Source organism: Lissotriton helveticus, chromosome 7 (genome assembly GCF_964261635.1).
Source record: "Lissotriton helveticus chromosome 7, aLisHel1.1, whole genome shotgun sequence".
In the NCBI taxonomy this organism is placed as follows: Eukaryota; Metazoa; Chordata; class Amphibia; order Caudata; family Salamandridae; genus Lissotriton; species Lissotriton helveticus.
This window is the reverse complement of record NC_136068.1, coordinates 465,149,804-465,166,333: the sequence shown is the minus strand read 5'-3', so window position 1 is coordinate 465,166,333 and position 16,530 is coordinate 465,149,804. Positions and strand designations below refer to the sequence as shown.

The following is a 16,530-nucleotide window of genomic DNA, read 5'->3' as shown; positions in this document are numbered from 1 at the left end:
ACTGGGGGCATAAAAATACCGAAGTGTAGCATTGAGTGAGATTCAACTGAGATTAGAATAATAAGCATCTCTGGGGCCAGAAGCTTTTCATGGGTCTAGACTCGGATATATAACGCGTCCATTCGCCTGCTACCTAAGGCAGGCGAGGAACACGCGGCCTACATAGCGCTCGTGTCATCTGCTCACTCCGGGAAAACAGAGAAAATGCCCTTCTATTGGGCAGACCCAGGCCTGTCTGCATTGGGAGCCTGTCGATAGTGGTGTCACACATGTAATCTGTTGCGCCCAATAAGAGCGCAGTCTCGGGCACTACCCCCGCACGTGGATAAGTGTGCCCGATTCATGCCTCTTTGCCAACATGGGTCCCGCCTTGGAGACCCCATGTGTACTTTGGCATGTGTTTAACCGGTGTATTTTAAGGTATGATCAGAAAATGTATAGCTCACTAATCGGAAGCATAATATCAGCTCAGAAAACAACTAACGCTGTAAGCAGAACCATTCTATGAGATCAGAAAACAACCTTTCCTACAGACATATGCACACTGTGAGATGAGAAAACAACCTTCTTGTAACCAGGCGCATAAAGTAAGAAAACCACCACATCTATAACTAAATGCATAATACAAGATCGGAAAATAACCATCTCTGTAACGAGAACCGTTACGAGATCAGTAAACAACCAGTGCTACAGCCAGAGACACAATGTGAGATTAGTAAACAACCGTCCCCACAGCCAGAAGCACAATGTGAGATTAGAAAATAACCATCTCCATTCCGAAGCAAAATTCGGAATCAGAAAATTACCTTTTCTATAACTAGATCAGAAAACAACCATCTCTATAACAAGATGCATAATGTGAGATTAGGAAGCAACCACCTCTGTAACCAGGAGCATAACATGAGACCAGGAAACAACCATCTCTGTAACAAGGAGCATAACCATAACATGATGAGATCAGGAAACAACCATCTCTATAACGGGAGATATCATGTGAGATCAGGCTGTCGCCATGTTTTGTACTCTAATACATTTGCGGTGAAGTTTGAAGACTTTCACATCCATTTTCAGAAGCGGGTTCATCTGAGAGAAGCAAGTATACAGTAGCATCCAGGTATAAGCTGCTCTAATTTCAAGTGAATGAGCACGGACTGGAAGTGACCGTCTCTGGTCCTGCAGTAGCATCATTGGAGATGAGAAAGCAAGGACCGGAAGCGGCTCTTGCAGGAGCCAGGCGACTGTGGTACCAGGGGTGGGTACCAGAGCTGGCCAGTGGCCGGCCTGGCATTACTGGCCGCAGGGGCGCAACCGATGCCAGTCGATGCAGGCTCACGTGACCTTTGACCTGCGGCAGGATGCTCACGCTTGGTCTATTTCGGACGTCGCAGCTGCTCAGACTCTGGAGCTGACCCGGGGGTCGGTCCTGGCTGGGTCCCGAGTGCCTTGGATTCCAGAGATACCGACGTGCACGTGCCACGGCTGGGTGGGTGGGTGGCAAGTGTTGCACCCTCGTGCTGGTGTCACACCTCCTTGAGTCGGCAGTTTCAGGGCCCTGAGGGCGAGCTTGGCAGCTCGGCTGGACTGTTCCTATTAGGCACAGGGTCAGACTGATTTGCATATGGCCATGTCTGAACTGGGGTGGCGGAGTGAGCTAAAGAATGATGATGGATTAAACCCAGATCAGTTGACTGGGGGTGAGTGTTTGATTTGCACTCTGTCCATCATCTCCTTTGGTAAAGATGTTTAGAGTAATCAATGACTTGGTTTATGGCTTCCATTCATAATAATGACATATGTATCCATTGTAATTGGATATGCCGAACATCTGGCTGGTACCAGTCATAAGCCAGTTTTTCCAGTAGTATTACTTGTGAGGTGTTCCTGCGAGAAGATGGGTTTTATACTGAAGACCGTGTTGAGGAGATGATTGTAGACTCTTCAGATCTTCAAATGCTGGAAGAAAGCAAAGGTTGAGTTCAGTCAGACACCCAGTCTCGCTGCTCTTTGTTTTCCAAGCAAGTGTAAAATTCATTTGCCAAGCCTCTCCTGAGTATAACGTCGAAGGCAAGCACATCCATATGACTGTCCTCCAGGAAAACATGCGCTTTCACAGTTCACTCTTTTGGACCACTTCAGTGGAGCTCTGGGCCTTCACAGAGATGGGATTCCATGCAGAGGCGTGCCATATACCAGTGCAGCTATTGCAAGTTAAGACCATCCCTCTTCCAACCGGATCCATGCCTTCATCTCTTGTGGTGAGTTGCTCCTTTGTGCCACCTTTTTTTCGGGTTGTCGATTGTGATATTTGATTTTTAGGGCTCGGCTTAGAGACGCGCGAAGCGCGTTCTCGCCAGAGAACTATAGCAATCGTTTCAGCCGACAGACCTGACAAGAGCTGGCCACGCGCCCAGCATTGTGAATGGGAGAGGGAGCGACAAAAGCTGGCCACGCGCGGATTTGGTCGCGCACACACTCACGGCGACAGCGTCTCTGCCACGCGCCGATGACTGCTCTCTTCCTCAGCAGCCTTTGCCTGGCTACATCTCCCGCACCTGTGCCTAAGGTGCATCAGAGCTGTGTAAATAATAACTGTCAGCCCCGTGCGTAAGGTGCATCATCAGAGCTGTGTGAATAATAACAGCTGTGAGCCCGTGCCTGAGGTGCATCATCAGAGCTGTGTAAATAACTGTGAGCCCGTGCGTGAGGTGCATCATCAGAGCTGTGTGAATAATAACTGCGTCAGCCCCGTGCGTGAGGTGCATCATCCACATTGCTCAGGTCACCCAAATCCCTGCACTCTACAACACTGCTTTCAAAAACAGCATACTCTTGCACACACTCTCACTGCTCACCAATTCAAAGTTTGCTAAAAATGTTATGCAACGCATTGTCATACACAATGTCAATAACTCAAACTTTAATGCTGCGAAACCTATTGCATTGTAAATGCTTGTTTTATACTTGCCTACAGAAAGATGTTTGGCTGCCTTTGTAAGGCTATTTTCTTTTGTATTTTTGAAGTTGTGCCTCTTTACAGCGGTTTGCAAGGGCTCGTTGGTACTTTATGCAAGGGGAAAATGCACTGTGGCTTGGCATCATTGCTTGTGAAGGCACAATTATCTGTATTCCAAGAGTGCCACTGGCGCTACAAACGAGCAGTGATTCCAAAGGCAGACATCACCTTTTTGGAAGAGCCATTCACTCACCTGCCGTTCGCTGATCTGAGCATTAGTCCTGCTGAATTGTTCAGTAACGTGCACCATTTCTGCTGGTTTGGCATTGTTGTGGCAGGAGCTACATTAAGAATCTCGGCAAAAAAAAACTCTTTAGATGACCGTGGCATGCAGGTTTTGAATAATGTTATAATCTTTGTTGTAATATGGTTCGTCTCTCTTTGGAATTGCTTGTCTACAAATGCCAGAATACAAAGAAAAAACCGCCAAGGATAAACTATCACACAAAACTTGAAACAACTCTGAATCGTTCCATCTGTGTGAATGTGAAATGCTGTTTAGTTGAAATAGTCAGATTTGTATGAATAAATGTCGGAAATAAACACTGGATTTTCGATAATGCTGTGTATATAACCTACTTGGTGTGGTGGGAAATGGAACGCAGCACGTAGCAATAGTCCTCAGATGGGAACTTCTATAGTGCACACGTAATACCACAGAACCAGTACTTCCGAGGCACTTTCATCATTTGTACTGAGGATGTCGCATCAAATCGGGCAAGTCCAGTGACACTTTTCACCAGCTTTTAAAACGTTTAGTTGAATTGCAGAAAAAGCACTGCATTTTGATTGTCTCTAGCTTCCCACCAATGCCCATAATGAGAAAAAAAATCTATCTGTGCCAGAGAATCTGTACATTTTTTGAACTGCAAGAGGACTTTGCATCATTTACATAGACCACGTTTCACCAGGAATAGGGTTTTCTGAGAACTGCATCAACAGATGGCCGGGAGTAACTCCTGGTCTCTGGTACCACTTTGCTTTGAACTGCCCAGAAGGAAGAGATACTTAAGTTTGTACCAGAGAAGGGCGTGCTCCTGACTAAGCATAAGTCCTTGCTGACCGAAAGACTTGGAGAACAGAGATGGAAATTGTTTTTTAAAGACATCTTCGTGCCTTCATGCTATTTGTAAGCGCCACATGTCTTGTCTTGGAGCTATGAAATACTTTGGGTCAAGTGCACTTTTTGCTTAGTTCTTATGTAATTGAAGAAGAGATGTCAATTCAAGCTGCTGACCCTCACACACAAGGCTCTACTCAACCAAGGACTCCACTACATTAACCACCGCCTGAACTTCCACGTACCATCCAAAATCCTGTCTCCCTTTTACTTGCACATACTCCCCACATATACCACAGCAGAAGTTGAGGAATTTCCTTCTCCCACATTGCAGCAAAGACCTGGAACAGCCTCCCCATGCACTTCTGGACCATCACCTCCCTTCCGGAATTCAGAATGGCCCTCAAGACCTGGCTTTTCGGAATAAGCTTCCAGGGCCTGCTAGCATCTAGATACCCTATCGGGTGATTAGCCGCACTTTATAAATACTGATTGATTGATTGAGGCAAGATAATGGGGGCTGCCCACATGAATGCAAATCTTCGTTGCTTTCTGGGGATCACCACCAAGGGCGAAGGCCATTTCAGAGTCCAACTTTTTAGGTCTCACCATTCGCATCGCGCATGCGCTGCATAGGAGGACCCTTAGCCATCGCTCTGCTGTTTTTGGAAGCACACACTCGTGCTTGTGGCGGCATCCACCTTTTGGGAGCGAGCAGGGGCGTGCATGCTAATTGGCAACATGTCTCGGGCGCCGCTGCTGCTCGCTCCCGCAAGGTGCATGGCAGCACAAACACTAGTGCTTTGTTTTTTTTTATTCACTCACTAACTCTCATTGTGCATTTATAACAAGGAAAATGCACGCACACGCATTTGTTTCCTACACTAATTCTCTCCTTGTATTTGCTCTTGTTTTGCTGTTCTTTTTCTTGTGCCATTTCTTTCTTTCGTTTCTGTTTCCATTATTTTTTTTTTAGCACGTTTTGTTTCCTCCCCACTCTTATTTCTTGACTCCTTTCTTTCGGCGATTCTGTTCATATTATTTTTGTTCTCTTTGGTTTTTCTTCCCCTTTTTAGGTCTCGCCTGTCGATGCGCATGCGCATCGAGCAAGCGAGACTATGGGGGCTTATCCACTCTTTGTCCAACTTGCAAGGAATCGTGGCGATTCCTTGCAGTGCCCGTGACTTTTAAGCTCAATGCGCATGCGCATTGAGCTTAAAAGCGCGTGCACATGCCCCCAGCCGCCTGCCTTGCCTACTCTCCCAGCTGGTGCCGCTCCACCCCCTGCGGCATCAAAGGCTTTCACGGCCGGCCGGCCATGCTTTCAGTTTCACGACCGGCCGGCCGTGTGAAGTGCATTTCAAAGCCCGCTCTCCCTGCTCCGCCCCCTGCTCCGGCCGAGACGCATTTCTTCTCCCTCCTCCCCCCTCCTGGGTCAGGTTACCCTGCTTTCTCTTTCGCTTTTTTTTCACTAGTGATTAACTTTTCCTTCGCCTTGACGCCGGTGGATGCAGCGTTTCCTCGCTCCTAGGTAGGTGTCTGGCTTTTGTGCAGTTGGAAGAGCTTCTCTCCAGCAGTTTTCTTTCGTTTCCTGTGTTTCTGTTGGCTCCTTTGAAGTTGGAATGTCATTGGAGTTGGGTGTTTGTGACTTTCTTCTCGGCTGGGCGGTGTTTTAATGCGGGAAAGGAATTGCGTGTTTTTTATTTGTATAGCCCCATACTCTTTTCATGTTCGGTATGGTTACTTCTTGTTGGTCTCAAACTTAAACTTTCGCACAGAAGTGTCTGTAAAGTGAAGTAGTTGTTCTAATGTAGCTGTTTGGATGGCATCGCGGTGCTAGGCGCAGGTGAATTCAAATCAAACCAAGTAATTAACCCAGTCGAAAAACATTTAGGGTACTTTGTATTTAAATGATTTATCAATGCGTTTTCTTTCAGATAACTGAAAGGTGCAACACAGCATTTTAATGATGTTTACATAATCAGAACTGCATGTATTACGAACAGTAAATGCTGTGTGTTGAAATTCAAGTTCCGCTAACAAAGGTGTGCTATATGCTTTAACAAGTACCGCGCTACATGAAAAGCTAACACAGCATGTGAAAATAACTTTACTTTTCAGGAGCACGTGAACAATAACAACGTGCTGATATCGAATTAGACATGCCTGTTGTTTGTCAAGAGAGTGGAAGTGAGAACTTGTTGTGAACACTGTTTTTAAGTTGTGGTGTTGTGTCTCACTGAGCAGCGCCACACATCACGCATTTGGCATGTGCCCGTTTCACAAAATATCAGCACATTTAGGGAATGTTCCTCAGAGCGCGTGGTCGGTGCGATAAAAACTTCACTTGTTCATGCACACTAATTGCCTGCCAGCGCCGAGTTATTTGCAGACAGACTGTACACCGCACCGCAGCCGGGTGCTTCATGCCAAAGTGTGCTCTGCAGAGTTTAACATGCTCATTCTCGCGTGGTAGCATGTAGAGAAGGTGCTTCTTGTGTATGTTGTCATGTATTAACATTAATAATAAATCGTATTTCGGAGACTCCAGCATACCTGGTACACAGGTGATTTGCAAGACACGTTTTATTTCTCTCCCAAACACAAACGCATGCAGACAGACATGCTGTTGCTGCAGAGGTCGATGAAATCTCCATAAAATTATCGAAATTAAATATAATTCACTGTTCCTTTGGTTTATCAACTCCTTTACACTTTTGAGTTGCGAATGTGTACCATTAAAGAAAAGAAAATACATTTAAAAAAAGTTCAGAGTGCCTACTTTCTGAGAGGTGTGAGGGCTCCAACAAATAACTTGAAGTAGAAGCTGGTTTTCTGTGTGATCTTGTTTTTTCAAGTCGTTTTTAGGTCTCACCCTCACTCACCCTTAACCCCTCACACTCACTCACCCTCACCCACCCTCAACCCCTCACCCTCACTTACACTCACCCTCACTCACCCTCACTCACCCTCACTCACCCTCACTCACCCTCACTCACCCTCACTCACCCTCACTCACCCTCAACCCCTCACCCTCACTCACCCTCACTCTCACTCATCCTCACTCACCCTCAACCCCTCACCCTCACACTCACTCACCCCCTCACTCACCCTCACTCACCCTCACTCACCCTCAACTCCTCACCCTCACTCACCCTCACTCACCCTCACCCTCACTCACCCTCACCCTCACTCACCCTCACCCTCACCACCCTCAACCCCTCACCCTCACCCTCACTCACCCTCACTCACCCTCACCCTCACTCACCCTCACTCACCCTCACCCTCACTCACCCTCACCCTCACTCACCCTCACTCAACCTCAACACCTCACTCACCCTCACTCACCCTCAACCCCTCACCCTCACTCACCCTCAACCCCTCACCCTCACTCACCCTCACTCACCCTCACCCACCCTCACCCTCACCCTCACTCACCCTCAACCCCTCACCCTCACACAGTGCAATAGGTCTCAGACCATTTCAGTTAGAGCTTTTAGAAAGGTTTATGGCTTTTTTTATTTGTAATTCTTTAGCATAGGCTACAGGAAACAAAAATGCTAAACATTTACAAAAAAAACCCATAAACAATTCTAAAAGCACTAACTCTAATGGTGCGAGACCTATTGCATTTCCAATGCTTGTTTTTCTTTTACTTGTGTACCCTGTGTTTGTTTCACACTTTATTTGCCTTCCTTTCGTTCATTATCGCTAGTCGTTTTTGAAGCCCTGAAATAAGAATGTGTCTTCAAAGACTGCAAGTATGTCTCTCCTCAGGCACATGTACTTCATTGGAGAACTGCCAGCTTCATGGAAGGGGACAAGCAGAGGGTCGCTGACTTTACGGTCTGTGAAAAGGCAATTCAGTGGCACTGTAGTGGGATCAGTGTAGGGCCAGCTTCTCCAGACAATGTGAAGGCTTGATAACAGTTGGAAAGGAGATAACACTTAGGTGAGAGTCTTACGATGGTCAGCAGTGGTATGCTTCTCCGCTTCGTGCAGCTATTGCCCTTTTAACCCAGAATGGTGTTGACTGACTTATTTTATTCTGCTTTTGTGTGTAAAAACCTTTAATCGTATGTATATCGAAACCGCAGTGTTTATTTTGGGGGGCGGGGTTGCCCCTGTTCGTGAGGGTGTGTGCTTTTCAGAGTTTTTTTAAATCATGTTTTAATTGGATTTAGATAATCTAGTACGAAATAAAATAGGGCTATGGCACCGCCGTCAACTAATGTGAGACAGATGTCGAGACATAAATGTACGCAGAAAAACACTGTTTATGTTCTGTTTTGTTCCCACAGTGTATTTGTATTTTTTTTTTTTTACAAAGATATGTCTAAGTTCCATATTGTGGCACTAAGGTTTTTCTCGATGTTGGGATACCCTCGATTCAGTTCTTGGTTTACAAATTATACTTGGAGAGAGTTTGAACATTAGTATCCGTTTTGCATAGAGGTGACTTAGTATCCAGAGGCGAATTGCCGTTGTGTATGTGTTCAAACTCTTTTTAGGATAGTTGCAGTACGTTTGGTCTAGAAGACCCACAGTATTCCACTTTACCCCTCTGGATAGCATGTAACTGGTTGAACAGATTTCCTCCACCTCCTTCATCTCCGAGTGTCAGCTGCTGACTTCCTCCCTCCCCGGTTTCTTCCTCTTCACTTCGCCTGGCGCAGTACGATGCACATCTGCTCGCTTGCCATCCAAGTGGATCAAAGCATTTTAACCACCATAAACAGTGCCTCAAAGTACTGCACAGCCTCCTCCTCGCATCATAATTACACAGATCACATGGCACTGTGGGAAGGACGGCCGCGTGGGCCCACGCCCCGCCTTCCTGTGTCTGCCCATTAGTATTCTAATGTCAGTCCTCTTCTTTGCGCCAGCTTGCTATCCAGGTTAGGAGCTGCTCAATGCCCCCTTTCGACGGCTGCAAAGTCCGCTATATTTCTGCCTCTCTGGTTCTAAAAAGTTGGTATTTGCAAAATTTGAAATTTTGCACACTTTTATATCCATGACCAGCCCCAAATTTTGACTGACTCATATTTGCTTAGGCAAATTTCAACAAAACACAGCCATGAGCGTAGCTATGGTGTTTTAGGCCCTAAAGCAAGCAAGCAAGGAAGGACAAGCATTGGCATTGCCAATAGGTCTCACCTTAGGGACCTTATAAGTATTAAGATATGCAGCACAATATCCTTGGTTCAACAACATTAACTGTTGCATGGTTAAACACTTATAAGGTCCCAAAGGCTAGACCTATTGGCTATGCCAATGCTTGTAAGTTTTTCTTATCGTATTCTGGGCTTCTTGTGCTTTTCAATCACCAGTACTTGTTCTGCTGATTTATTGATCTGATTTCATCTTCACATCTATAATCGTAGAACACCTTTAGATGGGCCCATGCGTATGTACAGTATTTGCACCTGCCCTCGTTTTCTCCACCCCCCTTCTGCAATGCACATTTACGGAACAGGCCTTCCAAAGCAAGTTGTTTTTGTATTGGTTTTTGGAAGTCTAAGGGAGTTCTGCAGGGCAGATATGTCTGACTCTGAGCAGCACTTAGCCGCAATTTCCTAGAACTACGCTTTGGCCCTGCTCATGTGCTCTGCCCAGAAGACCAGCTTATCTGTTCTAGGGAGAAGACCGCCTTCCCAATAGCTAAGAGAAAGTTGGTCAAGCTGACAGGTTGGGCATGGACTACTGCTGGATCCCCTGATGGTTGCGGACAAGCCTATCACCTGTGAACATCAAACACTACTAGTTGCCTGTTCGTGGCAACGTAGCAAGTTATGGTTACTTATGTTACTCATGAAATGTCCGGTTATAAACGGATACTGTCTACGTAATTATTTCTTTATGGCTGGTTCCTCTGATAGTTCTGTGAAGGTGATAGACTGGCCGACTGACTGGCTTTCTCTGGCATCTTAAGAAATGGTGATTGACTTAAATTCCTCTGTCTTCAAGTGAGCAGTAACAAACTGGCACCTGTGGGCCCAGCATGCAGAACAAGCAGAAGTGAATTAAAGATAAGTTGAAACCAAAGTCCGCACAAAGATTAGGACTCATCCCTATCATATATCTGAAGATCAGGTCTTTTCATTGCATTTCAGCAAGAGGCGTGAAGCAAAAATGAGACCTTCCCTGTGATTTCTGATCACCCTCTGTTATTACATTTGCGCCTGGGGTTATTGTAACTTGAGGGATGATGTCCACTAGTGACTGGTATTATTTTAATGCATGATGTTTATATTTTATTTATCTTGTTGGGCTGCGTTTTGAAGGGGTATTTCAAACCGGAAGCAGTTTTGAAAGTAGTGCACCAGTTGAAATTAAACTATGATAATAGCTGGGAGGGTTTTCGGGGCACAAATGAAGCGAATCAGTCATGTAAAAAATGGGACATGTTCTCTAGTAAAGAGAAGAAAGGTCTTCTGGGCGATATTTTGAGTGACTCAGCAATGAAATAATTGGGAGGAGTCCGGGTTGTGGAAAATTGAAAGTGCAGTCTACCAGTTGATAATGCAGAGTGTAGCTTCCGGAGTAATCGGAGGGGGTGTTGAATACTAAGTGGTGATTTTATAGTGCTGTTAGGGGCTGCCTTTCACTCACTTTATGTTATCGTGTGTGTGTGTTCTTAGTGCACATGCTGCATTCATGTTATCTCTTGTACAACAGCTAAAAGGGGTTTCAAGAAGAAGTCTTCCATCTCAGTACGCCCTAGATCAGTTGGCCTCTGCTCCACTCAGTTTGACTCCACAAACCATGCTCTAATGTAGAATTGTCCAGGAGACCCTGGCTCAGACTTTCAGGCTAACCATTGACTCAGTAAGATTGTATCTTAGGAGAACCTGGAAATATGGCATGGTTTTCGTGCTCCTGGATCAATATTAAACTCAGCTCTCCTTATGGAATAGTGTCTATGGCAGGGGACTTCTGCTGTCCATGATGTATTGATATCCTTGTGGCACTTGTTAGGAGAATGCCCTAACTTTTGGCAGTGGCTTTCTGCTCCCCTCGTAATATGACAAACTACAGTTCCTGTTAACCTTTCTGTGGTGGTAGTGTGTGTGCTTTGAACGGAGCTTGGTTATTGTCTCTGGATTGCTAGTGTAATTATATTTCAGTGGTAGAATGAGATTCCTGTATTAAGGATGTACAGCATGATTGAAGATGGTTTGGGTGCATGATTTATTAATTTTCTTAACCTGTTTTTCTCTCGTTGGCCTGCTTTTTTTTTTTTTTTTTTTTTTTTTCTCACTCTTCAGGCGCAGACGAGGAGTTCAAGTCGAGCACTTCCTGCTGGGTAGAAGGAAAAGAGAGCGCCGCAGTTCCAGCTGTTCTAGCGAGGAAGGCGGTGCGAACAGGCACGGTGAGAGATCGTTTGGGAGCGCCCACAGACTTTTCCTAAGATTTTCCATATTAAAGTCTGCTTTCCAGCATATGATCTCTTTGCTTTTCCACTGGCTTCCTGGATGTTTGCTGCCAACTCTGAGCCTCCAGTCCAGAAATCAGAATTTTTCTAAATGTCCAGCGCTAGCAGATATTGTAACCAGAGCCAAGGCCTAAAAAGGCCTATTTTTTATTACTAAATCTAGATTTGTTTAAAAAAAGGTTGTACAAACAAAACTTGAACATTCATGACGACATAGAATATTATGATTTCTTAATTATGTCACTTCGAAAATGTCAGGCTAACTCATACTGTCTAAATATTTGTCTGAGGCAGGTGCCTCTGAAAGGCTAGTAGGGCTGAAGAAGAGTTGGCTTTGAAAGCAGTATGCATATTGAAATTAAACTATTGTAACAGCAGGGAGGGTGTCTGGTGCACATATAAAGCAAATCAGTAATGAGCAAATAGGTGCCTGTTTTGTTTTAAAGAGAGGAGTAAGATCACTTGGGGCTATATTTTGGGGACTCGCCCGTGAAATAAATGGGAGGGGTCGGAGTTGTGGGAAACTCAAATTGCAGTCTGCCTTTTGATAAGGCAGAATAGAGCTTCTGGAGTATTAGTAGCGGGTCTTGAATACTAAGTGGGGGTGCTGTTGTGCTGTTAGTGGCTGCCTTTCCTGTTCTACTAATGTGTGTGTTCTTAGTGCACAGACTTCAACATACCGCCTGACGTTATCTCATGCACAGCGGCATAAACGGGGGTACCCGGAAGAAGTCTTCACATCCTTTAGAACGACTTCAGACAGAAGCCCTTTAAAATGCAGGTGAGGAACTGGAAGAAAATCAAGCATGGGCTGTTCCAAGACATGATGTTTGCTGAGTTCATTATGTAGATTGTATCTAGTAAAATTAAGAGAATTATCTGTATACCTCTCCAGCCGTAGTTAAAGAATACAATAATGCCATTTGTCATGCTGAAGCACACACTCCTGTCTTTGTCACTCCCCCCATGACCCCCTCTTCCCCCCACATCCTCCTGTTGACCACTCTGTGGGGTGGCAGAGCTGTATTTTAGAAGACCGGACATAAAATGGTGTGCGATAAAGGAGCGAGCATACAGGAATTGTAAGTGTTCTATATGTACATCTTCAGTGCTGGTGTATAGGTGGTGCAGTGTTGAATCGACTAATGCCCGATTGCTTCCTTGTATTGAAAATTTGCCAAATAATTCACAGAGGAAATATAAAAGACATGCTGCTGGGCTGATACTGCTGTTTAAGCAGAGTTCTTGATGAGAACTAGCGCTATTTATTAACTTCTTGCTTGTGTGGAGGTGGGGGGATGTGGAGGTCCCTGTACTCCTGAGACTATCATAAATCATGGAGCAATCACAGTATAATATCCTATCTCAGTTGATCACTGTTTCACCCTATTTGACTCCATAAAACAAGTTCTAATGCAGGGGTGAAAATAGTTTTAGGATACCCTGATCCTTACATTTTTCAGGATAGTACCTACTTTCCTTTGTTGGGAAACTTGCCATTTCCATGTAATGCATCTTTTACAGCATTAATCCATTTTCTGGATTCACAATGCTGTGAATCTATTCTGCTACTGGCTGGGTCTGGACATTTTTTTTTAAATGTGTTTTTTTTGTTTTTTTTAATCAGACATCTTTAGGCAGTTGGTGTTGTGCCTATCCTCTTGTGATGTGAAGTCTTTGTGCGTATTGCCCCACGCGTGTATATATATATATATATATATATATATATATATATATATATATATATATATAATTTTTTTTTTTTTTTTTTTAAATCCGACTTACCTTTTGGGAATTTCAAATCCCTTTGAAGCCTTTGTAGGAACTGAGTCTGGAAGAATTGGAGATCAAACTAGACCTGCTTGACAACACCAGAGTCACCAGAAGATCAGGAAATGGTTCCTCAAGGACAAAAAGCTCGACAATGACCAGAGATTCTTCCACAACGTCAGCAGCGTTGAGGACAGGTAAAATATAAAAGTTGACTCGCCCACAGAGAGCATAGACTCCTACCCTTAAGACCATCTCCTACAGATGATATCGCCTTGTACAACTCGGTGCTGAAAGGCTCAGCAGATAAATGTGGAGTACCACTTGGAGAAGGCGCAGACCACCTTCTTCCTTGAAACACTTGTGTCCTCACAGAGCAGGAACAAATACTTCTCCATGTTATTGAGCATCCTGGAACAAGCAAGGATATTTTTAGAGAGGAAGCGGCCTCAAAGACAGTTACCCAGAGAGTGGAGGAAAAAGTATAAACACTCCTCCAGAGACCCATTCTTCATTACAGGCAATGCCACAGCAAATCCATAATAGTGGATGCAGCATGGAAAAGAGCGGATATCGCCACTATTAAAGGCCCTCCATCTGAGAAAAGAGGCGAGAGGGTGGAGATGGTAGGACAAAACCGGTGAGGAGAGCTGTCATACACTGGAGAAACCGGCATCAGCACTTGGAAGAAATGGATGAACTCATGAAGCACCTCCCAGAGCAGTCCTAAAACCTGTCAGCCACTCTAGTGGAAGAAGGCAAGACCATCACCAACATGTGCCTGAAATTCACCCTTGACATTGCAGATACAGCCGGTAGACTGCTGGTCATGGGCACAACACTGAGAAGCCATGCCTGGCTACAAGTGTCCTGATCCAAAAGAGAGAAGCAGGCAAGCACCATTAACACTTCCTTCACTGGAGAACGCCTATTTAGCACTGCAATGAATAAAACACTCCAGCAGTTGAAGGAGGATAACAACACTGTCCGGTCCATGGTAGTATTAGTTTTTTTGCCACCCACATAGCGGGGTAGCCCACATGAGAAGACCAGTTGAAAGGGTAAGCTGCCTGGGCATGGCACCACAGCCGTCCTACCACCACACTGGACAACTATAACCACCAGCGGTACAGCAGTGGCTGCTGTAGACCTCCTAACCACAAGCCTTTCTTGACAGACCTATGAGAGGAGGACTGCTTCCTACACGCGCCAGCTCTTCAGCCAAGTGCCTGCAGGCCGTCGCCCTGCCTCACAGCACCTTTGGGGGGGGGGGGGGCAGAATAAAGACTTTCTTCCAGGAGTGGAAGAGGGGCACATCAGACAAGTGGAGCCTCAACATCGTCCAACATGAATATTGCACAGAACTCCTAAAGACACCAGTAGGAACCAAACTAAGAAAGAAGGTGCACTCGAAAGAAGTGAGAGCCTGCCTAGGATGCGATCTCTTTGGGGGGGAGCAATAAGGAGCTTGCCACCAGCTGAAATCTATCGAGGGAACTACTCGACCTACTTCATCATCCCAAAGCCAGACAAGTTGCCCAGACCAGTTTTGGACCTCCATTTCTTAAATTCATAAGAACACAAACATTCAAGAGGTGCTCCTGCAGGAAAAGAATTACAAGGCAACCATGGACTTGAAGGCTCCTACCTTCACATCGCCAAGCACAAGAAATACCTGCGGTTCGTTGTCCACTTCAACCATTACCAATTCGAAGTGCTCCCTGTCGGGATCAAGTCTGCACCAAGGGTATTCACAAAATGCCTGGCCATAGTGGCAACCTCTCTAAAAAGGAAAGGGATCCACATATAGCCTACCTGGACCACTGGCTGGTAAAAGCAAACTCCTTCAACCAATGTGAGCAGAAAATCGGAATTGTCCTGGTCGCTCTTCACAGGCTAGGTTTCTCAATCAACTTACAAAATCATATCTAATTATAATGTTCTTGACCCATAAACTGGGTTCACGTTATGTGATCCTGGGCAAATATTTTAATTCACTGAGCTGCCATTTTCTTTATCACATATGAGAGCACATTCAAGTGTGCGAGTTCAGCATGTCTGCTGTACACAAAACACTTTTGTTTGATTTAATTAACTATACAGTTGCTCTATATATAATACAAATCTAGTCACCTATAGAATACACATAACCGCTGGCTTGCTTCTAACAGCCAGATTCATCAAGCCAAAAACGGCTTGCAAAGGGCCAGATGCTGAGAATCTGGCCCTTTGCAAACGCTATTTTTGCATTTGGGATTCATCATCCCAAATGCAAAAATCGCAGTTTTAGAAATCGCTATATTGTGAATAATTGCATTTAAGGAATCTCAATTTGAGATTCATTAAATGCAATTCATGAACCATTTTAAATTTGCGAATTCGCAATCTGGAGCCGCTATTTACCACGAAGTCTGACTACGTGGTAAATAGCGAAAACTTAGAAAAATGCACTTTAGTGCATTTTTCGAAGTTGTATGTTGCGCACACACATGTCCGAAGGACATGTGTGTGTGTGTGTGTAACACCAGTGTACATTACCATTTCAGGGGTGCTACAGGGTGTCCTTTGGACACCCTGGCACCCTTGAAATCGCTTCCTTATTTGCGATTCGCTAATTGCTAATCGCAAATAAGGAATGACTCCCCATTCATTCCTATGGCGCTTCAGACCCATAGGAATGAATGGGAAAGCCATTCCTTATTTGCGATTAGCAATTAGCGAATTGCAAATAAGGAAGCAGTAGAAATCGCAAAATATATTGCGATTTCTACATGCATCCCGTTTTGCGAGTCTTTAATAGCGATTCCTTACAAATCGCTATTAAGGACTCGCAAAACAGGACTTTGATGAATCTGGGGGTTAGTTCATTAACGTCATTGTCATCAATGTTGGGCAGGAATGTTTCTTAAATCATGTTTAGAAACGATCACTTTAATAAATACCTGCATGAAGTGGTAGCGCACTTAAGTGCAATCCCCATTTTCCACTCATGTGGTTTTACTAATAACTATATAGGTGCAATGTTTGGAAATAGTTTCTGCAAATATTTGTCATTTGTACATCACCAAGCAAAGTGTTCTGGTTTTGTTTTGCTCCTATTTAAATCTTTCTTTGCATCACACTCCTGAATTACATTTTTTTTTTTTCGTGATTCTCATTATATTTTGAAATACTAGTACTATTCATTACAAGCTGTTTAAATGTTGCACGTTGGACATTTAGAAAGATAACTGACATCTTTCACCCTTTGGT

At 44.6% G+C, this 16,530-nt stretch overlaps 1 protein-coding gene across 6 annotated transcripts in view; it reads left to right on the top strand.

The window, feature by feature from the left end:
* LOC144768620 (uncharacterized) overlaps positions 1 to 16,530 on the top strand; it is a 154,024-nt gene that overhangs the window by 16,700 nt on the left and 120,794 nt on the right. For 2 of the 6 annotated variants that reach the window (XM_078652425.1, XM_078652428.1), the window contains exons 2-3: positions 11,342 to 11,445; positions 12,213 to 12,289. In XM_078652425.1, coding sequence (XP_078508551.1) covers positions 12,284 to 12,289 — 6 coding nt within the window. In that variant the 5' untranslated portion in view covers positions 11,342 to 11,445; positions 12,213 to 12,283. Of the gene's footprint in view, positions 1 to 11,341; positions 11,446 to 12,169; positions 12,290 to 16,530 lie in introns of all 6 variants that reach the window. The other 4 variants (XM_078652426.1, XM_078652430.1, XM_078652424.1 and 1 more) reach the window with 3 other exon arrangements.